This window comes from Erpetoichthys calabaricus, chromosome 7, assembly GCF_900747795.2.
Source record: "Erpetoichthys calabaricus chromosome 7, fErpCal1.3, whole genome shotgun sequence".
Classification (NCBI taxonomy): Eukaryota; Metazoa; Chordata; class Cladistia; order Polypteriformes; family Polypteridae; genus Erpetoichthys; species Erpetoichthys calabaricus.
In genome coordinates this window covers 68,136,062-68,158,775 of record NC_041400.2, presented here as the reverse complement: position 1 = coordinate 68,158,775, position 22,714 = coordinate 68,136,062, and the positions used below count along the sequence as shown (strand labels likewise).

Genomic DNA, 22,714 nt, shown 5'->3' with positions numbered 1-22,714 from the left:
CATATAAGACTGCAAGATCACCCTGCACCCTACCCAGAAGGGGGTGGGTTAGAGCTGATTCCACCCTACAGTATTTTTAGTTGACCAATGAGAAACATGTGTATCAAGTTTCATGAAAATTGCTCCAGCCGTTCGGAAGTGATGCTGGAACATACATACTGTACATACACACATACATTGACTTTTATATATTGTCACACACGCGTGTTTAGGAGACCACTAAAGGGCTTGAGTACATGTAATTCCACGCTGGACCAGGGGGTGGCAAAGTGCACTAATTCTCCCAGTCGATCTTTTACAGATCATTCTAGGGAAATCCCACCCGGCTCAGGGGCAGTCAACGATGTCACTTCCGGTTCCAGTCCTGATGACATCACTTCCTCCACTGACCTTTAAAGCCGCCATCTTGCTCCCAGTTAGGGAGTTCTGTTTTGGACTCTGTTGTATGAACATGTCTGTGCTTTGTCAACAATTTTGCAGCCGGGAAAGATTATATGGGTAGCTGCCCCAAACTTTTGCAATGTCTTATGGTCGTTCTTCTTACAATATATAAATAATGTAGACCTTTTCATCTCAGATTTTCCAAAACCCCATAATTCATTGATAGTTAAAAGATGAAAACCCTTTGAGAGACTGGTTGCCATCAAAACATGTAGCCACTTATCCCTCCCTGTACTTGATAACAATGATTATGATGGTTGCTTGAACTTTCTATCAAGTTCTTCCTAACTGGGTTTACACCAACACAGTACAAGTGTGGATGTGTGAGAGGACCCCACAATATCATTTATGGCTGGTGTAATATTACAGGTACCAGTCTTTGTTTGACCTTGACCAGAAAAAGTTATCCTAGAAATTGAACAGAATAATAATATTGCTGTATATTTATTTAATAGAATTTTTCACCATGCAGAAACATTCTAAGGAATTCAAACCAAAATAAAAATATGCTACAAATGTGACAGTTAATATCTATAGTTTCTAAAGAAAAATATGTGGTAAGTTCCACCAACTCTTATACACTCAAAAAGAAATCAGAAATTGGATGAATTAATTAATGAGACCAATGCATCCAGCATTATAATATACCAATAAGACAGCATACATTTTGAAAGAATGAAAGAATTCTAAAGAATGCATGCCAGATGGGAGAGCATTCCAGTCTACAAGTACCACAGCTTAAGGCTTAATCAGTGCACACAGCAGGAGAGCAAGGTAGAATAAACAAGAGTTCAAAGATCAAAGACATCTTGTTTGGAGGGGGCTTTGAGTTTTATTTGTAGTCTGTTTTTCTTCATTTCTTTAATGCTGATTTATTTTCTTTGTAATACGTTTCATTTTTTGCTATATGTTCCTGATGTGTTTCCTTTTTGTAGTCTTGTAAAAGAAAGAAAACCTTGGGTCACAAAGCAAATAAAATATTTTCAGGAAATGAAAGTACAGTATTATGATGAAGTGACGCCAGCGTTCGCATGCAGCACTCCAAGTGAAGCCTTCAATGACTTTAAAGTGACACTAAAGAATGTATGGTGACTTCTAGTAAACAATATATCACTATTAACAATGTTTGTTTCTATTACATATTAAAAAAGTAAATATTAACAAAAAATGCATTTAACCATTGCATAATGAAAGTGATGTTTAGCCATGCATTGAAGGGCTTTTCAGTTGTGTACCTGGAGATTCCAAAGCATCAGTAGAGATGAAGCAGCATCTAACTGAAAATGTCAACTGCAGTCTCATGGAAGCACTGACACCAGCTGAAAGTGGCTGTTCACTTTATTTATTATATTATCAGTCCTTCTTAGTTCAGTTCTGGGTGATTATGGGGCAAAGCCTGTTGTGGCACCATTAGGTGCAAGACAGGACCCGGCCTTCGAAAAAAGATAATAATTCAAACAGACACCCACAGCTGGGGTCAAGTCAGAGTCAACAATTAACCTAACACACAAATTATTAGAGATGTGACAGGAAAAAGGAGAACATGGTACAAAACACAAGTGTTATGTGTCAGGAATAAACATTTGTTTAATAAGCATTCTATTTATTTATTTTTGTTTTTATCACAACACCATTTTGGAACTCTATGGGCACTTCCAATTTGGGTCTTTTTACATATCACTACAAGGTCTATATCAGGGATTTCAAATTCCAGTCCTGGAGGGCCACAGTGGCTTCAGGTTTCCATTTTAACCCTTTGCTTAATTAGTGACCTGTTTTTGCTGCTAATTAACTTCTTTTCTTTTCTTATTTTCAAAACCTTTAGATTTTGGTTTTGGACTCGTGATCATCTGACTTCCTAATTTTGACCACTTGTGTTAAATGGTCTTTTTCTATGAATAATTAGATGGTGTAATGGTCAGACATGGGGTCATGATTTACTGTACTGATGAAAAGAAATGCTTTAATCCATTATGTTAAACTGTTTTCTCTGTTCTAGGGTCAAAGACATCTGAACACTGAACACATTTAAATCTTTGAAAATGTACAATGAAAAACTGGTAGCTTTTAAATAGATGTGAAGGTGCAGAGGTGAAGAAAAATGGCGTTGGTTCACACTAAGGCCTGCTGAAAAATTTATAGACACTTGAGTCCTGTATATCAGTACATTCATACTGTACATAAAATGCAGAAGTTAGTAGCTTTACAGACCACTCAGCAACCCTGAGAGTATCCTTCTTTCTCCACTAAATAATTCCTGTCAAATCCCTTTGGATTTTCTATTAAATATAGTTGTTTTTATTTTTATAATTTTCCATTAAGATAAGGAAAGCCCAACTAATAGTTTACTTATATATATATATATATATATATATATATATATATATATATATATATATATATATATATATATACACACACAGTACTGTGCAAAAGTTTTAGGCAGGTGTGAAAAAATGCTGTAAACAAAGAATGCTTTCAGAAATATAAATAATGATTGTTTATTGTTATCAATTTACAAAATGCAAAGTGAACAAACAAAAGAAAAATCTAAATCAAATCAATATTTGCTGTTACTACCTTTTGCCTTCAAACCAGCATCAATTCTTATAGGTACACTTGCACAAAGTCAGGGATTTTATAGGATTATAGTCAGGTGTATGATCAACCAATTATACCAAACAGGTGCTAATGATCATCAATGTCACACGTAGGTTGAAACACAGTCATTAACTGAAACAGAAACAGCTGCTTAGGAGGCTTAAAACTGGGTGAGGAACAGCCAAACTCTGCTACCAAGGTGAGGTTGTGGAAGACTGTTTCATTTCATGGCAAGATTGAGCACAGCAACAAGACACAAGGTAGTTATACTGCATAAGCAAGGTCTCTCCAGACAAAGATTTCGAAGCAGACTGGGGTTTCAAGATGTGCTATTCAAGCTCTTTTGAAGAAGCACAAAGAAACGGGCAACGTTGAGGATCGTAGACGCAGTGGTCGGCCAAGGAAACTTAGTGCAGCAGATGAAAGGCACATCAAGCTTATTACCCTTCGAAATCGGAAGATGTCCAGCAGTGCCATCAGCTCAGAACTGGCAGAAACCAGTGGGATCCAGGTACACCCATCTACTGTCCGGAGAAGTCTGGGATATATAAATAAACAGGGAAGGCACATGTACTGAAAGAAGAAAAAAGATCAAACGTGCGTTGTACCTGTAGCACTGAATGAGCTCACTTGCTCTAACATCACCCCTCCCCCGATCTGACTCTCTAAGTAAGATCAGGGGGAGGGGTGATGTTAGAGCATGTGAGCTCATTCAGTGCTACAGGAACAACGCACGTTTGATCTTTTTTCTTCTTTCAGTACATGTGCCTTCCCTGTTTATTTATATATCTCTGCCTGTCTGTCTCTCTATTACGCAGTGCTCGACTGTCTGTGTGTTATGGATCTTACAAATAACAGTTATAAGGACAGTTGTTCCTGTTAATTGCAGTCTCAATTGTTAAAAAATATTTTAAAAGGAGCATCCCACATGAAAATATAACGATCTCATTAACTGACAGTGCATACCAATTTATAAATTTTATGTCCGTTTGAGGTTAAAAAGAAAAAAAAAAGCAACATTTCATCCCCAGCGGGGAATCGAACTCAGGTCTGTGAGGTGGCAGAGCTGTTGTGCTCTAAGATGCAAATCTTAACGCGCTATGCCACGGAGGCTGTTGCACCATCCTTGCAGCTTTTGTGAAAGTGTTTATTTGATCTTTGGAACTTGGGCTTTACACATTCTATAGTTTATGCCTATTACATTTTGTAACATTTATTACTAAAATATGACAAAGATTCTGTTTTAACAATGTGTTTACACAGATTACTTTAGAATGACGATCCATTATTTCCACTGTAAAACTCCACTTCACTCCCACATAATCAATGAAGGCAAGAGCTGGGAAAACTTCGCTCACTTTCTAAGTCGGTGGGGGGATGGAATAGCCGGCTGCTGGCAGCTTGTCTTTTATCAGCACATTTAGAGGACAAAGGATGCTGGCGGAGAGGTGTGAACGGATTTAAGAAGCGATTTAAGGTGGGCCGGATATACGAGTTTTTTCATAGGCTCTGGTAATTCTAGTGTTAATTAGAAGCAGATTCTCGTTGTTAATTTAAATCATTATTTAATTAAATGGCTTGTTCAGTCTCTCATTATGTCACAGCAGACATTTCTAAAGCTGTTGATTTTCTTTTTTCAGTGGGCACAGTCAAAATGTATTTTGGACCTGAGCAGACTAATACTTCTCAGACCTTCACCTTTCTTTATTTTCTAATATCGTATGATGGTCACAGGTTTAGCTGGTTATCTGTTGGCTCACTTTACATCTCATGATTGTATGATTGCTAATTAAGATAAAAAGGAACAATTAAAGGGTCGGAGCCTTAAAAAGTAAATCAACTAAAATTAAAGCAAAAGAAGTCAATTAATAGCAAAACTTAGACATTAATAAAAAATGTTTAGAATGAAAACCTGTAGCTACTGCAACCATTGCAGCTCTTCAGAGTTGGACAACCCTGTTTGTTTTTGACTAATTACATATTTAAAAGTCTCAGGATTGTGCAAATATTCATTGCTTGACTGAAATTGGAAAGTTGAAGCAGAATTACAATTAGCATCGATCAATTTATTCATTTTAACCTGGCAAAACCCAGGTTAAGCTGCTTGTGTGTCTTGTAATCCCACCTCTGCCAATCTATCCACCTTGGTCAAAAGAGAAAGGTTCAAACACTTTAAAGTGTCATTCTCCACTTTAAGCCCATCTGGAAGTACACCAAACACAGCCGCTAGTGGATTAGGAGGGATTGTGACATCAAGGCTGTCTGAAAGGCATTTAACACTAGAATTACCAGAGCCTACGAAAAAACTCGTAAATCCGTCCCACCTTAAATCGCGTCTTAAATCCGTTTGCACATCTCCGCCAGAGTCTTTTGTCATCTAAATGTGCTGATAAACAAAAGCTACTAGCAGCCAGCTATTCCATCCCCCCACCGACTTAGAATGAACTTCTCCTAGCTCATGCCTTGCCTTGATTTGATTATCTGGGATTGAAGTGGAGTTTTAGAGTGGAAATAATTCGAGCGTTATTTGGAATACACGCATTTCATGTGTGTTCCATTTCTACAGTATAGTAGTCTGTGCAAACACATTTTTAAAACAGAAACGTTTTTCATATTCTAATAGTAAATGACAAAATGTAGGCATAAACTATATAATGTATGAAGCCTGAAGTCCATATATCAAAGAAACACTTTCACAAAAGGTACAAATAAGAGAACACGTGCGCTTTTATTCAAAAATATAACTGCACAAAAAAAAAAGCCGCGTTAGCATGCCACATTGACATTCTTGCTATATCTACTGCGGTGGCGTAATGGTATCAGTTCCTGACTGGGAATCAGAGGGTGGTGAGTTCGATCCCGCACGGCTCCACTTCGAGAAATGAACTGCTCTTATTCTTACAATTTTAGAATAACAACATAAATTTGATTTCAGTCTGTAACAGCCGGTGTAACTTGATACTGGTAAAGGTTAGCTTTTTTTTTTTTTTTTTAATTCACTTTTCATTCTCGCAGTCGCATTCAGAATCAATCCATACAACCCCATCTGACATAAAGACGCGCTATAGGTCTGCAGTGTACCACGATGCATACTACAGCGCCCCCCCCCCCCCCCCAAAAGGGTTCTGACACACAAACGCTGACGAAGCTGCCTTCTTCGTATCTCACCGTCACTTGAAATCAGCGCGTCTATGTCAGATGGGGTTGTATGGATTGATTCTGAAATGTGACTGCGAGAATGAAAAGTGAATTAAAAAAAAAAAAAAAAAAACCTAACCTTTACCAGTATCATAAGTTACACCGGCTGTTACAGACTGAAATCAAATTTATGTTGTTGTTCTAAAATTGTAAGAATAAGAGCAGTTCACTTCTCGAAGTGGAGCCGTGCGGGATCAAACTCGCCACCCTCTGATACCCAGTCAGGGGCTGATACCATTACGCCACCGCGGCAGTTGTAGTAAGAGTGTCAATGTGGCATGCTAACGCGGCTTTTTTTTTTTGTGCAGTTATATTTTTGAATAAAAGCGCACGTGTTCTCTTATTTGTACCATTTGTGAAAGTGTTTCTTTGATATATGGACTTCAGGCTTCATACATTATATAGTTTATGCCTACATTTTGTCATTTACTATTAGAATATGAAAAACGTTTCTGTTTTAAAAATGTGTTTGCACAGACTACTATACTGTAGAAACGGAACACACATGAAATGCGTGTATTCCAAATAACGCTCGAATTATTTCCACTCTAAAACGCCACTTCAATCCCAGATAATCAAATCAAGGCAAGGCATGAGCTAGGAGAAGTTCATTCTAAGTTGGTGGGGGGATGGAATAGCTGGCTGCTAGTAGCTTTTGTTTATCAGCACATTTAGATGACAAAAGACTCTGGCGGAGATGTGCAAACGGATTTAAGACGCGATTTAAGGTGGGACGGATTTACGAGTTTTTTCGTTGGCTCTGGTAATTCTAGTGTTAAAGATTTTGGTCCAAAATTATGTTAATTTGGTGCACGTCCAAAACATATGGCCCAATGAGGCTGGAACTTGATTGCAACATTCGCAGGTTGAATCTTACCCTGGAAACATTTTGGACAATTTCAAATGAGACAGATGCACTCGATATATAATTTTAAGTTGAATAATTATACGCTTTGCGCATATGGAGCTACAGTGAATTTGGTGCATGGCAGCCTTCCACTCCTTTTCTGAAATGTTGAGTAAGAGATCCTTTTCCCACTGTACTCTGGGATTTTTGAAAAGGAGGGACTTTAAAAATGAAGAAAATTTTGCAAGTTTTGTTTAACGAAACAAACAAAGTTTCTAATTTGGAGGTAGTGAAAGAAATGTGTTGCTGGAAAGCTAAATTTGGAGTGTAATTGTTCATAGGATGTGAAGATATTGTCTATGTACAGGTCCCTAAGTGATTTAATCCCGAATGTTTTCCAGACATTAAAAACCGCATACATTTGAAAGGGTGGAAAAAGGTGGTTATTGTGCAGAGGTGCCACAGATAAAAGCTTCTCTATCTTTAAGTACTTGCTACATTGGTTCTCAGTGAATGAATCACAATTGGGTTGTTAGTATATTGGTGAAAACTTGTACTTATTGGGGTACAAAGCAAAGAATATAAAAAGTACTGCAGGATTTTATTTCTATTGTGGATCAAGCCTGTGTGTTCATTTATTTTGTAACAGCCGACCCCTTACCCAGCCGGCAGCTACACCTCCAAGACCTGTGGCCTGGATAAATTACTGAGATTGAATCTTAATATCAAGCCGTACCTCTAACAAATAAACTTTTCCCCACAATCGACAGTGTAAACATAAGCACAAAAGAAAAGCAAATATGTAAAAATAAGTGAATATATTAAAACAGAACACAACAAAACACTAACGCACATACACCATGTAGAATATATATATATACATATATATATATCCCTCCACCAGAGCAATACCGTGACAACACTATATATATATATATATATATATACACAACAAACCCTCCCTTGCCCCTGTAACATAACAAACAACAACAAATAACATCAATGAATGAAACACGGAAACTGGCAATGATATTGAACTTGAGTCCGAGTGTACAACTGTCCTGAATGCAGATGACTGGTCAACTGATAAGAGATGTGTTTGTATTTCCCGGATTAAATGGAGCAACCTCACCATGAATCCTTGGCGCGTGGTGGATGATGTAATCCGACCCTGGGGTCTCTGGTGATGAGGGAGTTGAAGTCAATCTGGCGGAATGAAAACAAACTGGTGCAAAAGCGCGATGTGGAAAAACAGCAGGTAAGCTGATTCGTGATGGTGAAAAATTGTCTCCGTCTTTCTCCTCTCTCTCCTTGCTTCCTCCTGATTGCTTAAATAGTACTGCCAGATGTAATTGATCATTAACAGGTGTTTTCCAATTTGGGGCTGTGGTCTCTTTCCATCATCCGTCCCCCTTGTAATTTACGGGGACGACATTTACTGACGCACACAAACAGCAAACGGGACGATGGAAACAAAACGCACTCAGTACAAACATTGAACAGCACTACTATGTAGCCCCGCTACATTCATCTCAATGTCCAGGTTTTTATAGCTTGTATATTTGCTGCCCAGTAATAAAACTGAAAGTTAGATAGAGCCATGCCACCTTCTTCCTTAGGTCTTTGTAGGGTTGCCCTTTGAATACGTGGATGTTTTGATTCCAAAAAAAATGAGGTTATGATTGAATCTAACTTCTTAAAAAATGATTTGTTGATAATAATAATAATAATAATAATAATAATACATTTTATTTATATAGCGCCTTTCCCATGCTCAAGGCACTTACAGAATATAATAAAGAACGGCAGAATATACAGTATATAGCATTGTACAAACCAGATAAATAAACAAAGAAGATTAAGACAGTAAATTCTGAAAAAAAAAAACAGACAACATAATTGATGGTCTAGCACACACATACAGGTTACGTTGGCATCTTGACAGAGAAGTAAACTGAGAGAAAGGTAATAAAGTCAAGTAGAGCTAAAAGCCTTCCTGAACAGATGAGTTTTGAGTTGTTTTTTAAAAGAATTCATGGAGTCAGCTGACCTGATTAATTTTGGTAGGTCATTCCAGAGTCTGGGCGCTATACAGCTGAAGGCCCTGTCACCCATAGAGTGTAGATTAGTGAGGGGCACAACAAGATTACCAGAATCAGAGGACCTTAGTGGGCGGGCAGGCACATAGTGATGGAGGAGGTCACTGATGTAGTTTGGTGCGAGGTTATTTAAAGCTTTGTAGGTTATTAGTAGGATTTTATATTCGATTCTGTAGGACACAGGGAGCCAGTGAAGATGGAGCAGGATGGGTGTGATGTGCTCGCTGCTGCTGGTTCGAGTAAGGACTCTTGCAGCTGAGTTTTGAATAAGCTGGAGCTGTGATATAAGATTAGAAGGGGCACCTGCCAGTAGGGAATTACAATAATCGATGCGGGATGTGATAAAAGCATGGACAAGTTTCTCAGCATTAGAGAAGGAGAGGAAGGAGCGAACACGGGATATGTTACAGAGGTGAAAGTAAGAAAGTTTCTTAATGTGATTTATGTGGGCGGAATAAGTGAGGGAGGAATCAAAAATGACACCAAGATTTTTTACAGTAGAGGCAGGTCTGATGAGATCACTGCCAAGATGGACTGGGAAGGAGCTCATTTTATTAAGTTGCATTTTAGTCCCAATTTGCAGGAGTTCAGTTTTATTGCAATTTAATTTTAAAGAGTTCTGCTCCATTCAGGTTTTAATTTCACTAAGGCAGGTTGTGAGCTGAGAAAGCTCTGATGAAGTTCCACTTTTAACATTGAAGTAGAGCTGAGTATCATCTGCATAAAAATGATAACCCAATCCATAACTACGGATAATATGGCCAAGGGGAAGCATATAAATACAGAAAAGCAGTGGACCAAGGACAGAGCCCTGATGTATATTGGAATGTTTAGAAATAGAAATAGGAGCTTAGGAAGGATAAGCATCTTGATAGTGTTAATCCTTCCAGTTAAAGTGAGATGGAGGGTAGACCATCTATGCAAGTCTTGCTTATTTTTTTTCCATACAGACAGCAAAATTTTGTTGATAAAGTGCTTTATATTTACTTGTGATATTTACCCCTAGGTATTTAAACTGATCAGTAATGATAAAAGGGAAGATGTCCAATCTAATATTGTGTGCTAGAGAGTTCACTGGATTTTGTGGATCTGATATACTGTATATATAGTACCATATCATCTGCATATAGTGAAATTTTCTGTTCAAGTCCTTCTCTGATAATCCCCTTTATCTCATAAGCATTTTGACAGTGAACTGCCAGTGGCTCAATGGCAATTGCAAAAAGCAGTGGTGACAAGGGGCATCCTTGTCTAGTACCACGTTCTAGTTTGAAGTAGTCTGAAATAATGTTAATGCAAACTGAAGCTTCTGGACTGGTACACAGTAACTTGATCTACACACAAATGTTCGGGCCAAACCCAAATTTCTCCAATGTAGTGAAAAGGTACTTCCATTCATTCATACTTTTTCATTCATGCTTTTTCTGCATCTAACTATAATAATATCTCTGGGATGTTAGACTTTGTGGGTGAATATATTACATTAAACAGGCGTTGAAGATTGGAAGCTAAGTGTCTGCCTTTAATAAATCCAGTTTGGTCTTGTGATATTACCGAAGGAAGCACATCATTCTCAATCCTTCTAGCTAGGACTTTGGAGAGTATCTTAACATCATTATTCAGAAGTGAAATTGGTCTGTATGATACACATTGTAATAAGTCCTTATTTTGCTTAGGAAAGACAGTAATTAATGCTTGGTGAAAAGTTTGAGTTAGAATTTTGTTGTCTCTGGCTTCTATAAATGGTGTTAATAAGAGGCAAATAGTTTATATCTATTTCACCACCTTTGAGTTAAGTGCTCAAGGGGCTATTGCTTAATGGTGCTATGATTTATCCTCAATGTCTAAAAAATGTGTGTAGTAACATGATTAGGAGGACACTCATTAAATTATAGTTTATACTTTCTGCCGTTTTTGCCTCCCATAAGCTGGTTCACATCAATGCCATTTATGTTGTTTCCCAAAGCTATTTCTTAACTTAATTTGCTCCTGAATGTAAACAGATCACCTGGATTGATTCAGAATATATTCCGAGTTTCTACTTACAGTATAATAGATTGTTGACAATTTTTTTTTTGGAATATTTTGCACTTATCTTTAGACTGTGGCTTTGAAAACCTTCTTAATAATCTAATTATTGTTTCTTGCTTGGGCCATGTTGCAACATTTTGTCTACTCAAAACCTCTTCCTTGCCTGCTTGTTTGTTCATGTTTTTGTTCATTTATTCTCTGACCTTATTTTCCTCATTATGTGTTTGTATCTTCCAGCTGCCTGTCTTGATCACTTCAACCCATTTTAATAGCTTTGTCAGCTGTATTCATCCTCCAACATTCAACTAAATTCACCAAACTGCAATCAGCCCTCCACCTGATGAACAGTTAGCCTTTGGTATTCAAGAGAGGGTGAAGCTCCAGTGCGAGTTGGGTGTTGTGTGCCATATTGCCATTCTCATTTATTTAGGTATTCCCAGAGCAAATGATGAATATGTTGGCAGGAACACGAAAGCGAATGAAAATACAAAATTTACCAGTATATTTATGTATGTTTTAATTATGGTAGTGGATCTGGAAAATTGTGTTTTCTATTAGGATTATTAGGAATCTTTTTGAAACAAGAAATTTATTAACTGTTTTTGACACATAAAAACTTATTTTACCAATAAATCATCACACAGAAAGAAGACAGAAGTGGCACGCATTAGGGAAACAACTAATATTCTTCTTCCACTTTAGCACCAACTGCTTAGCTTTAAATCTATTTGCTTCTTTCAGTATTCATCCTTACTTTCTGCTTAGCCTTTACGTCACACTTCTGTCCCTACTGAGAACCAAACTCTCTGCTTGTGTTTTCTGTTACAACCTATAATAAATCATTAATTGTTTAGGTCATAGCTCAACAATTAATTAATGGACAGATATTGTTGGGTTCTGTCTGTGTTAATGAGTTTCTTTGTTTCCATGTCTGTTTAAATAAATTTGTGTTTTAATGTGTACTCATTATGTAATTAATGATTTGTAAGGCCCTGTGACCCTGTGTTCGGATTCAGCGGGTTGGAAGATGGATGGATGGATGGATGATTTGTAAGGTTTGTTTTTACATTTTACCTCAGAACTTGGCATAATGCTTTGCACCTGCACTCAGTGAAGAACGCTATACAAAAATAAACTGAACTGAAATGAACTGAAATCATTTTTAGATTCTACAAGGCATTCACTGGGAATGCCTAAGGACCCTACTTATAGTAGTTTATTATAAGCTCAGTGACTAGTTTGGCAGCCAAAGAATCAATAAGAAACTTAAAACCTCACCTGATTACTTTTTTCCCAGGGCACAGACAGCGGACCATCTTCTTTACATGAAAGAATATGTTTTCTGCAGGAAACAATATACTGTATTATATTTTATAAAAGATGATTAATACACAGAATATCCAGAAGCTTTTTAAGTTTCTATGCCTTTCCTCTGGTGCAAATCCCATAAGAATAAATTATTTCTGGTTTTATCTGATACTGATTGGTATAATCTGGAGTCTTGAGCTCAACAGTAGATTTCATTACATTTAAGGTGGATTTCCCAGTTGGTTTCATTAAATTCTGAGCTAGAATTAAATTATAACACCCTTAGATTTAGTGACGCATTTTAAAGGTGAGAAAAAGGAAACAAAATGCAATAGATAGAGTGATGAAATAGGTAACTGGGACAACAGGGCTCAAAGTCTCTAAAGACTTTTATTAATCTTTCACAGATCTGGTGAACGTCTCCTTTCAAAAGTCAGTGGATTGGTTTTCATATATTCTTTGTGGCAAAGGACTGGCTTGATACCAGTGGTGAAGTATAAAAAATTAATTCATTAATTTGGACAAAATTCTTTGAGTGGCACTAAAACCTGGGAACTAACAACCATAAAAGTAATTTAACAGAATTTTTAGTATTAATAATTACACTAGAACTGCATTTCCAGTGTTGCTTTGGCATGTCAGTGTCACATTCACAAAATTTCAGCAATAAAGAATATATTAGAGGGACAAAAGTGTTGATGATTTTTAAAGACTTTAAGATTATAAAGGGACATTTGCTAGCTCTATATTCTGTTCATTACCCTGTTCTTCCCCAAACTAAAAATCACATTGAACACAAAACACTTAAATTATAAATGTTGAATACGCATTGACAGGACTCAAAGAATAGGACACCTATTTTGATAAGACATTGTCCCTTAATGTATTTTACTACACAGTGGCTGGTGCATCATTCTTCTAAAACAGACTTAGTCATAGCTCTGATCAGTATAAATTCATGGATTGCTGTTGCTCCACAGGTACTTTTAGATAATGACACACAGTCTTTCAGAATTATTTCAGCCATAGTTTTTCATCATCTGATGCTGAATCTTTGTTCTCTTTTATTACTACTTTGCTCAATTTCCTCTTTGGTTTGTTTTGTACTTTGTTCTGAAACATAAGTGTACTCCACTGCATTTGCTTCACTTGACAGTATATCCCTCTTTGCCCTTTACTTTATGATCTCTTTATCCTGTAAACATCAGTGTCATGCTACTCTTTTTGTCCATTTGCTACTTAATGAAATATAAACACTGCTTTATAAATTATTTTAAAATAGCTTTATTGGTCCACTCCAGTATGACTTTTTCTGTGCTTTCATCAGCATTCCTTTGTCCACAATGCCATTTAAACATCTGTATAAGCCAAACATTTTCATCCTTTCCATAAACTCAATTCAATAATACAGTATGACTGCATTATTCCTATTTTCATTGCACACAATTGGTATCCTTCTTCTTTAACCCTATATCAAAAGGTGTGTGTCATCTTTAGTCTCAAAGGAATTTACAATTCATATGTCTCTAAAGATTAGTTTTCTTCACAATCTGCTAGTTTGGCATATATGCGTCTTCTGTCTGCATGTTCAGCTACTTTCATTATTCAGGTGCATCAGGTTGATTCTCTTTTACTTCTTTGTATTTCCAACACTGTTTATGTTTAACCACCATGGCTTTTCAATTTTAATTTAAATTAGGCAAGCAAGAAAAAACCTAAACCTGCAATCTCATACGCAGATAAGTTAACATTGTCTACAGAGCAGGCTGTGGACAGTGTGACACACTCTGATAATTAAAGAAAAAAAATTGCATTTTAATTCCCTTTGTGATCTTTCAGCACATTCCTTAGATCATTTATTTCTCCCAAGAGCTGAATGGCTCTACATCAAATATTGTTTTAATTTTTTTTCTATTACATGGTCTGCATGTCCAATGATTTACTGGCATGGCATTAAATCACTGTCATGGATTAGCTCCTGAAGTTAGCCTAAAACTACTGAGATGAACTCAAGCACAACTTGATCCTTTTTTTGGAGCAAATAGGTCTGAAAATGAATACAGTAATCCCTCGCTATATCGCGCTTCGACTTTTGCGGCTTCACTCTATCGCGGTTTTTATATGTAAGCATATTTAAATATATATCGCAGATTTTTTGCTGGTTCGCGGATTTCTGCGGACAATGGGTCTTTTAATTTCTGGTACACAAGTAAGTCCGCAATTCCCTAGCGAATTGGAAATCCAAGAATGGCAATCAGTTTCTGTTCCGCCCGATATCTGGATGGATGACATATCATGGAGGGTGGGTGCGTTGTGGGAAATGTCATGTAATTACATAAGCATATCCGTAGTAAAGCGGTCTCGTTTTGTGGAGACGTGATTCCGTTGCCTTTGCTGACACCGACTGTTGGCAGAGTGGAGCACAGCAAGTTCAGTTTACAGGCTGTGGTGTTCGTGTGCCAGCCACTGAGTCTGGGAAGCCGCTGGGTTAGAGTCTGTGACCGTGTTTTGGGAAGTCGCTGCGTTTGACTCTGGGGCGGTTCGTTTATTGTTTTTTTCCATCTGGTGTCATATCTGTGTTTTCTGTGGCTGGACTGTTAATAATGTATTACTTTAATACTGTAATGTGATTCAAATATGCTGTGTAGTCTGGACCTTTGTGGATTCCGTACTGTAATACTGTAATGTGATTCAAACATGCTGTGTAGTCTGGACATCTGGGGATTCCGTACTGTAATACTGTAATGTGATTCACATATGCACTGAATCATTTTGTTTTTGTTTTCTCCATGGCTGTGTCGTTAGCTATGGGCTCGGATTTGTATTTCCGTTAGTTGAGCTTTTTCGTTTTTGAGCCGTGACTCCTTTGCCTGGGAGCTGTTTCGTGCGCTTCATTTGTCTAGCGGGTGTGTTTTCTGTGACTGTGTCGTTAGCTATGGGCAGGCTCGTTGCAGTGGCGATCACACTGGTAGGCGTGTTTTCTGTGGCTGTGTCGTTAGCTATAGGCGGGCTCGTTGCAGAGCGGCAGTGCGCGTACGCTTCGATGTGCCCTGTGTCCATAACCTTCGGTTAGTAATATGGATGCTTCCTCAGTTGGTTTGCCCAGTTGATTTCATACAAGGGACGCTATTGGCAGATGGCTGAGAAGCTGCCCAATCAGAGCACGTATTACGTATTAAATAAAACTCCTCAAATATATTGTGAGCACGGGGGCTGTTCGCACCCCTAGAGGATACAGCTGCTCCTCAAAAAACGCTGAAAGATTACCTTCACATTGCTGTCATCCTTGCTGGGCTTACATGTGGCTGCTTTGTCAATCGATATGCTTCCTGCACGGTGCTTCGCATACTTAAAAGATCAAACAGCATGTATTGATTTTTGATTGTTTACTTTTCTCTCTCTCTTGCTGTGACATTCTCTGCTCCTGACGGAGGGGGTGTGAGCAAGGGGGCTGTTCGCACCCCTAGACGATACGGACGCTCGTTTAAAAATGTTGAAAGATCTTCACATTGCTCCCTTCCGGCTTTGTCAAGCGACATGCTTCCCGCACGGTGCTTTGCATACTTCAAAGCTTGAACGGCACGTATTGATTTTTGATTGTTTGTTTTTCTCTGTCTCTCTCTGACATTCTCTGCTCCTGACGGAGGGGGTGTGAGCAGAGGGGCTGTTCGCACACTGGCCTAGAGGATACGGACACTCCTCTAAAAAATGCTGAAAGACTACCTTCACATTGCTCTCTTCCTTGCAGCTGCTTTATACGGCGGTGCTTCGCATACTTAAAAGCCAAACAGCCCTATTGATTTTTGATTGTTTGCTTTTCTCTCTATCTCTCTGACATTCTCTGCTCCTGACGCGCACTCCTTTGAAGAGGAAGATATGTTTGCATTCTTTTAATTGTGAGACGGAACTGTCATCTCTGTCTTGTCATGGAGCACAGTTTAAACTTTTGAAAAAGAGACAAATGTTTGTTTGCAGTGTTTGAATAAAGTTCCTGTCTCTCCACAACCTCCTGTGTTTCTGTGCAAATCTGTGACCCAAGCATGACAATATAAAAATAACCACATAAACATATGGTTTCTACTTCACGGATTTTCACCTTTCGCGGGGGGTTCTGGAATGCAACCCCTGTGATCGAGGAGGGATTACTGATATATGCCCACTTTTAACCCTACTTATTAGACACTTTGCAGATTCTATTATACAACATGTATGTGTCTTCTATTATTCTACTGTTGCTATGATTTCCTGCCACAACAAAACATAAAAATGGGTGCAGGCCATGAAAAACCAAAGCCAGACTAGCCCTTACCTAAGTTTGCCTCCCCAAGGTAGGCCTTACCACAGGCAGTCTGCCCCAATATTTAACAGGCAGGGTTTAGCCTTCACAGCCACAATACAGGACACAAGCTTTTAAAATTGAAAAATACTTAAAAGTAATAGTAGGTGAGGTAGGAGGAACACCTTCCTCAAGCCTCAGGTCTGCAATAGCAGAACAAAGTTTCTTTATAGATAGAGAATGCATACATAGAGAATCTAAAGAAAAGGGAATGTAGGCAAAAATAGGATTTGGCATATAGGCAAACAAACCAAGAACACAAATCCAAAGATAGAGTAACATGGGTTAATATACACAAAGAAGAGCAAAAACCACAAAAAAAATAATATAAATCAAATTCTCAATGCATATGCTTCTGTATAAACCAAAAAGTGAAGCTTCTCCCTTCATACATCTGGTGTAAGCAGGATTATCAGGTAGTCTCCACTTTAAGAAAGAAGGCCAGATAAATAAAACTAGAACATCCATGATTATTACGATACAGAATAGCAAAATGATAAATAAATACAATAATTATTAAAATTACACTATGCTATAAGTACAAAGAACAGCCAAAAACAATAACAAAATCTTCAAAAATCAACAAAAACATTATTTTACAGAAAGTTTACTTCAACAAGGGGGAAAACACTACTAAACCTTAACAACTCTCTTCTTTTCAGACTAGCTTTCTAATCTTCATGTTTATTATGTCCAGTTTTCACAACACTTTGTGTTCACAGGTTCATTTGGTATCATTGTTTACATGTATGGCTGACTCCACATTGGGTGAACAGCTTCTCATTGTTACTTGTGGCAGCATGGTAAAGGATGGAATGTTATTGGCATTGACTTCATTGAGACGTCAATGTAGCATGAGCTGTCACACATACAAGGTCACACAAAAGGCCAGTACGCTGATCAAGGGAGGAGGCAAGAGAGTAATGAAAAGGTTTGGCAAATATGTGGCCTAATTTGTGGTTGAAAAACAAGAGCAAAATGTAAAAATGCTGGAAAAAGCACTGGTACACTGCTAAGAGACTGCATTAATACTAGGTTTTATGAGACAGAAAAACAATTATTATCTAGCAAAGGTAAAGTGAATATAGATATTAAAAGTTAAGCCACAGCAATACTCAATCCCCCTGCTTCTTGATCGGATGTGAATCACAGTGTACAAAACAACAGGGGCAAACACCACACTTTTATTGAAAAAATAGGTCTTAAATATAAAGTACCTGTAGTTATATATAGCCACTTGAGGCACTTGTATAGAACAACACATACCTGGCCACCCTAATTCGTTTTCGAACAATTGCACCCACATATCGTCGGAGCCCATCCTTTAAAAGACAAGCAGATAAATTTGTTGTTAATATTCATATTGCATTGGTTGTAGACATTCTAAATAACAGAGCAAATCAAAAAAGCATAAAGCTCACATCAAGAGAAGTGAAAGGTCAAACTGATGGTTGGTAGCTGGGCTGACATGTGAACTAGGAGCCTCCTGGACTACTGATCCTCATTTTAAATACAACACTTTATCAAATCTTTGTAAATTCACTGACGGTAAGTTTATGATTAGTGAATTATTAACACAGAAGCTTTCCTTAGAAAAGGATTAATTATTCAAATGATACAGTAAGGAACCATTCAGACATGCAGTGGAAAAATTGCTTAAAATTAACATATCAAAACTAACCTGTATGTCTATCTTTGGAGTAATCCGATGTAATTGCTATGAAGGTTCAGGAGCATTATAATCCTTTTTCAATTAGACTAGGGAAGAGCTTAGTAGCTAATGGCTTAGCCGAGCTATCCGGAAGAGGAACTCAACAGAAGTCACACTGGTTCATAGATTCTCATTAATAAAACACCTCATACCAGAGAAAGTATTTTGGCTAAATTCATTTGGGAATACATTTCCTTCAGTCTTTTTCTAATTTTTACAGTATGTGTATATTCCAAAATAAGCAGAACAAAATCAATCTAAATATTTAGTTTAAAGCAGACATAACCATCTATATTATTAAAATCCTAACCAAGTGAGGAGAATTGTTCAAATATTTAGCATTCTTTTTCTTTATCACCAACACTCCTGAAATGTATTCTGAGATCGGCTTGGGATCCCTCTGACCACAATTTGGATAACCAGGTTTAGAAAATGGATGGATGCATTTATTTTTAATGACAAAGCAATTCATTCACAATATAGCTATTTTCAACACTGTATAACTGAGCCTGTGGGTTAATTTAAATCTCAGTATATTATATATAAAACATTACATACTGTATATATTAATCCATAATTAACTAAGTTTGAAATGCTTTGACCAGACCATAGCGGCTAGTAGAAGCATAAACTCCAGTTGCTTAAGTAAGAATTATAACAGAGTAAGACATTGAAGTCTGTCAATCCAAGCCAAGAACTCAGCAATTTATGAACTGTTTGAAGTATCCACTGAACTATGAATAGAGAGTCTCTCATTTATGTTGGGAATCACCTCATCACCTGATTCTAAAAAGAAAAGATACCTTTGTTGTATATTTAACACCAGGAAACTCCCTGCCGTCAACTCCTGAAGTACTGTAGATGAGGAAAGCGCTGTTTATGTGTCGAGGTTTTCCTTGAGTCCATTCTTCAATATTGTAAGCTTCAACCCGCACTCCCACCTCGAGACTGGAAAGCGAACAAAAGAACTAAAAAAACTAATTGTTGCTTCAAAGGGTAGAACCATCTAGTATAACATTCTTGGACATCAACCTGGCACAAGATTCAAACTCAGGATGGTGGATCCATGAAGAGGCAGAGTTGACCACTATACTGGCGTGCTGTAATTGAAATTATGCAATGCTATTTTGTTTTGTACTATATTTAAAAATTCACAATTGTGAACAACTGAATCAATATGAGAAAATATGTAGCATCCTTGAACTTCTCAAATATGAATACCAGAGATCTGATTCTTCATGCAGAAGGTTTATCTCTTTTTATCTATCTAATTGGGGAAAATGCTTAAGCCAATAAAGAATTGTGAGAGCCAGAGTATCTCCTGGCAGCATGGGAAGCAAGAATGAAACCAATCATGGGTGGGATATGGGTGATAGGGGAGGGAGTCTTTATGGAACAAAAAACAAATGGGACTCGGTGAATTTGCTGCTGGTGTGATCTCATTAGCCTCCTTCTTCACCGCAGTATAAATAGCTTGCCTAAGTAAGTCAACAACATAATTCATTGCCATTTTATTCGCTCAGTATCAACATCTGTCAAAAGCCTTGCAAAGTGTAGATGAAGAAGAGAAAATATGAGATAACATGTCAACATTTAATGAGAAATTCACATTGTCATCACTTTCACTTGATTCAACTAATGTTTCTGTTTCAGTTTGTTCTAAAACTGGATTTACAGATTCTCATTTACATGCCATTGTGTTTCGGTTGAAGGCTCTGTGTCACCAATGAAAATCGATGAGGGGGAGTTACCTTAGAGTGACAAATGCTTGGAAATATTCGTGATTTTTTTGAAGTATAATGATATTACATCCACTGGATAGCAGCAGAATACTATCCCATGAATTATTCAGCCTTTACACTGTAAGGCGGATCATTAATTGTCACTCCTGAGCCTAACTTGGGCTTAACTGTAATAACCTAGAATTTCGAGCCTAAACCATTTCTGACACTATGTGTTGTTGCCTGTAAAAGAAATCATGCCATGCTAACATTTTGAACAACTGAAACTATTTGAGAAAATGTACACCATCTTTAAACCTCTCAAAAATGAATCCCAGAAATCTGTTTTTTCATGCAAAAAGCATATCTATGTTGTCATATTAACTGCAGAAACTGTTTACTCTGATAAAGAGTTCTGGGAGCCAGGGATGAAAGGAAGGAATGGGTAGGACAGCAGTCCAATGTAAGGTACACTGACTCATAAAACCAACCTCACTCATACTACACCAGTTCAGAGGTATTAACTGTTGGCAACTGCACTGTTCTTTGGGATATAAGAGGAACAAAAAACAAATAAGCCTTTTTTTTTGAATCTTCAAAATCTATACAAACAGTGCTGAGGCAAATCTGAAGTTATTTGGATTAAATTGTAGACTAAAAATGTGAAATAATGAAATTTTCCAAAATATATAATTTAATTAATAGAATTAAAATAGTTTTGAAGTAAATAAAGCAGTATTTATTTATACATTGTATGAAAAGATAACAATTAAATGAAGACCAGTTCCTGTATGGAAAGACTGGGTCTCCAAGGCTACATTTCAATGCACAGGCTCTAAATAAGATATCACTTAGGTAAAACAGACTGCAAAATACATGAGCCTGGATTTGGTTAAAATGGGCTCTGCATAATGAATGTACTTGTGCATTTTTACCCATCAGACAATAAAAAATGACAATGAATTGACCCATGATTATGGTATTTCAGATATATTGTACTGCAATATTTCTTTAACACTAGAATTACCAGAGCCTACGAAAAAACTCATAGATCCGGCCCACCTTAAATCCATTCGCACCTCTCCCTCAGAGTCTTTTGTCCTGTAAATGTGCTGATTAAGACAAGCAGCAAGCAGCCTGCTATTCCATCCCCCCACAGCTGCACAACATGCACAAAGTTCTCCCAGCTCATGCCTTGATTGATTATCTGGAAGTGAAGTGCTGGAGTTTTAGAGTGGAAATAATAGATTGTTATTTGGAACACATGCATTTTACGTGTGTTCCATTTCTACAATACTCCGTGTAAACACATTGTTAAAACAGAAAAGTTTTTCATATTTAGTAGTAAATGACAAAATGTTGGCATAAACTACAGTATATAATGTGTGAAGCCTGAAGTCCAAAGATCAAATAAACACTTTCACAAAAGGTTCAAGAAAGATATAACAGCTTCCGTCGTGTAGTGGTAAGATTTGCTGACTTGTAATCAAGAGTCTCCGGTTCGATCCTGACTTCCTCCTAAATTTGCCATTTTCAGTAGTGAGCTGCTCTTATTGTTAATATTATACAGTACACACATACATTTGGTTTGTATCTGTATCAGACGGTGCACATTTATAGGACTTGTAAAAGTTACCGTTTTTTTTCACTTTTATTCTCTCAGTCACGATCACGATACATACTACCGCCCAAGGGATCTGACGCTGTTAGTTTTTATTTGAAACTAGGAGTAACTGTAAATGCGAGTGGTGTTTTGAGGCAATGGAACTGGACATTCTCTGATCTGGAGGGATAAAAGCTGACACACAAACGCTGGTGAATTTGCCTTCTTCGTATCTCACCGTCACTTGATTTTTTTTAATTCAATTTTATTGAGTGTTCCAGCTCACGCTGAATTAGTATGGTCTATGAGGTCAAAAAAAAAAAAAAAAAAAAAAACCAGGGACATAGTTATATATGATATTTGGAATTATTCATTTTATGACCTGTATAGTATATTTCGGAAAACATTGTGGCATGGATGCAACATTATTCATATTATTCATATTCATTCGCATAACGCCGCATGTTTTTTTTTCCCAATCTTGCCAGTCCCCACATGTTGCTGTTTCTTTTGTAGGACATGCAGAGGCAACAATAGTACAGAGAGGCCAGTTCAGCGCTATATGCAATCATCACATTCAAATGTTAACAGTTCTCACACACACAAGGATTGTCCTTCCTACATTTACGGTGTGTGTACCTGTTGCAATGTGCAAACTTCTCTCTCTGCTTTGGTTCCTATTACATTGAAAGGGCACCTGACACTGACTCAGTTTACTTTCCTGGGGTAAGCGGCTGTCTTGAAACAGAAGCTTCTCGATGTTGCATCCTCCTTTTCTTTTTCCATCGCCTTTTCTAGTAAGATGCGACAATGAAATT

At 37.4% G+C, this 22,714-nt stretch overlaps 1 protein-coding gene across 1 annotated transcript in view; it reads right to left on the bottom strand.

The window, feature by feature from the left end:
• The window catches only part of LOC114654272 (acetyl-coenzyme A thioesterase), a 176,614-nt gene that overhangs the window by 19,569 nt on the left and 134,331 nt on the right, over positions 1 to 22,714 (bottom strand). Inside the window, exons 8-10 of the mRNA XM_028804705.2 lie at positions 19,376 to 19,520; positions 18,128 to 18,183; positions 12,496 to 12,559 (exon numbers count right to left, since the gene is read on the bottom strand). Coding sequence (XP_028660538.1) covers positions 12,496 to 12,559; positions 18,128 to 18,183; positions 19,376 to 19,520 — 265 coding nt within the window. The remainder of the gene's footprint in view (positions 1 to 12,495; positions 12,560 to 18,127; positions 18,184 to 19,375; positions 19,521 to 22,714) is intronic.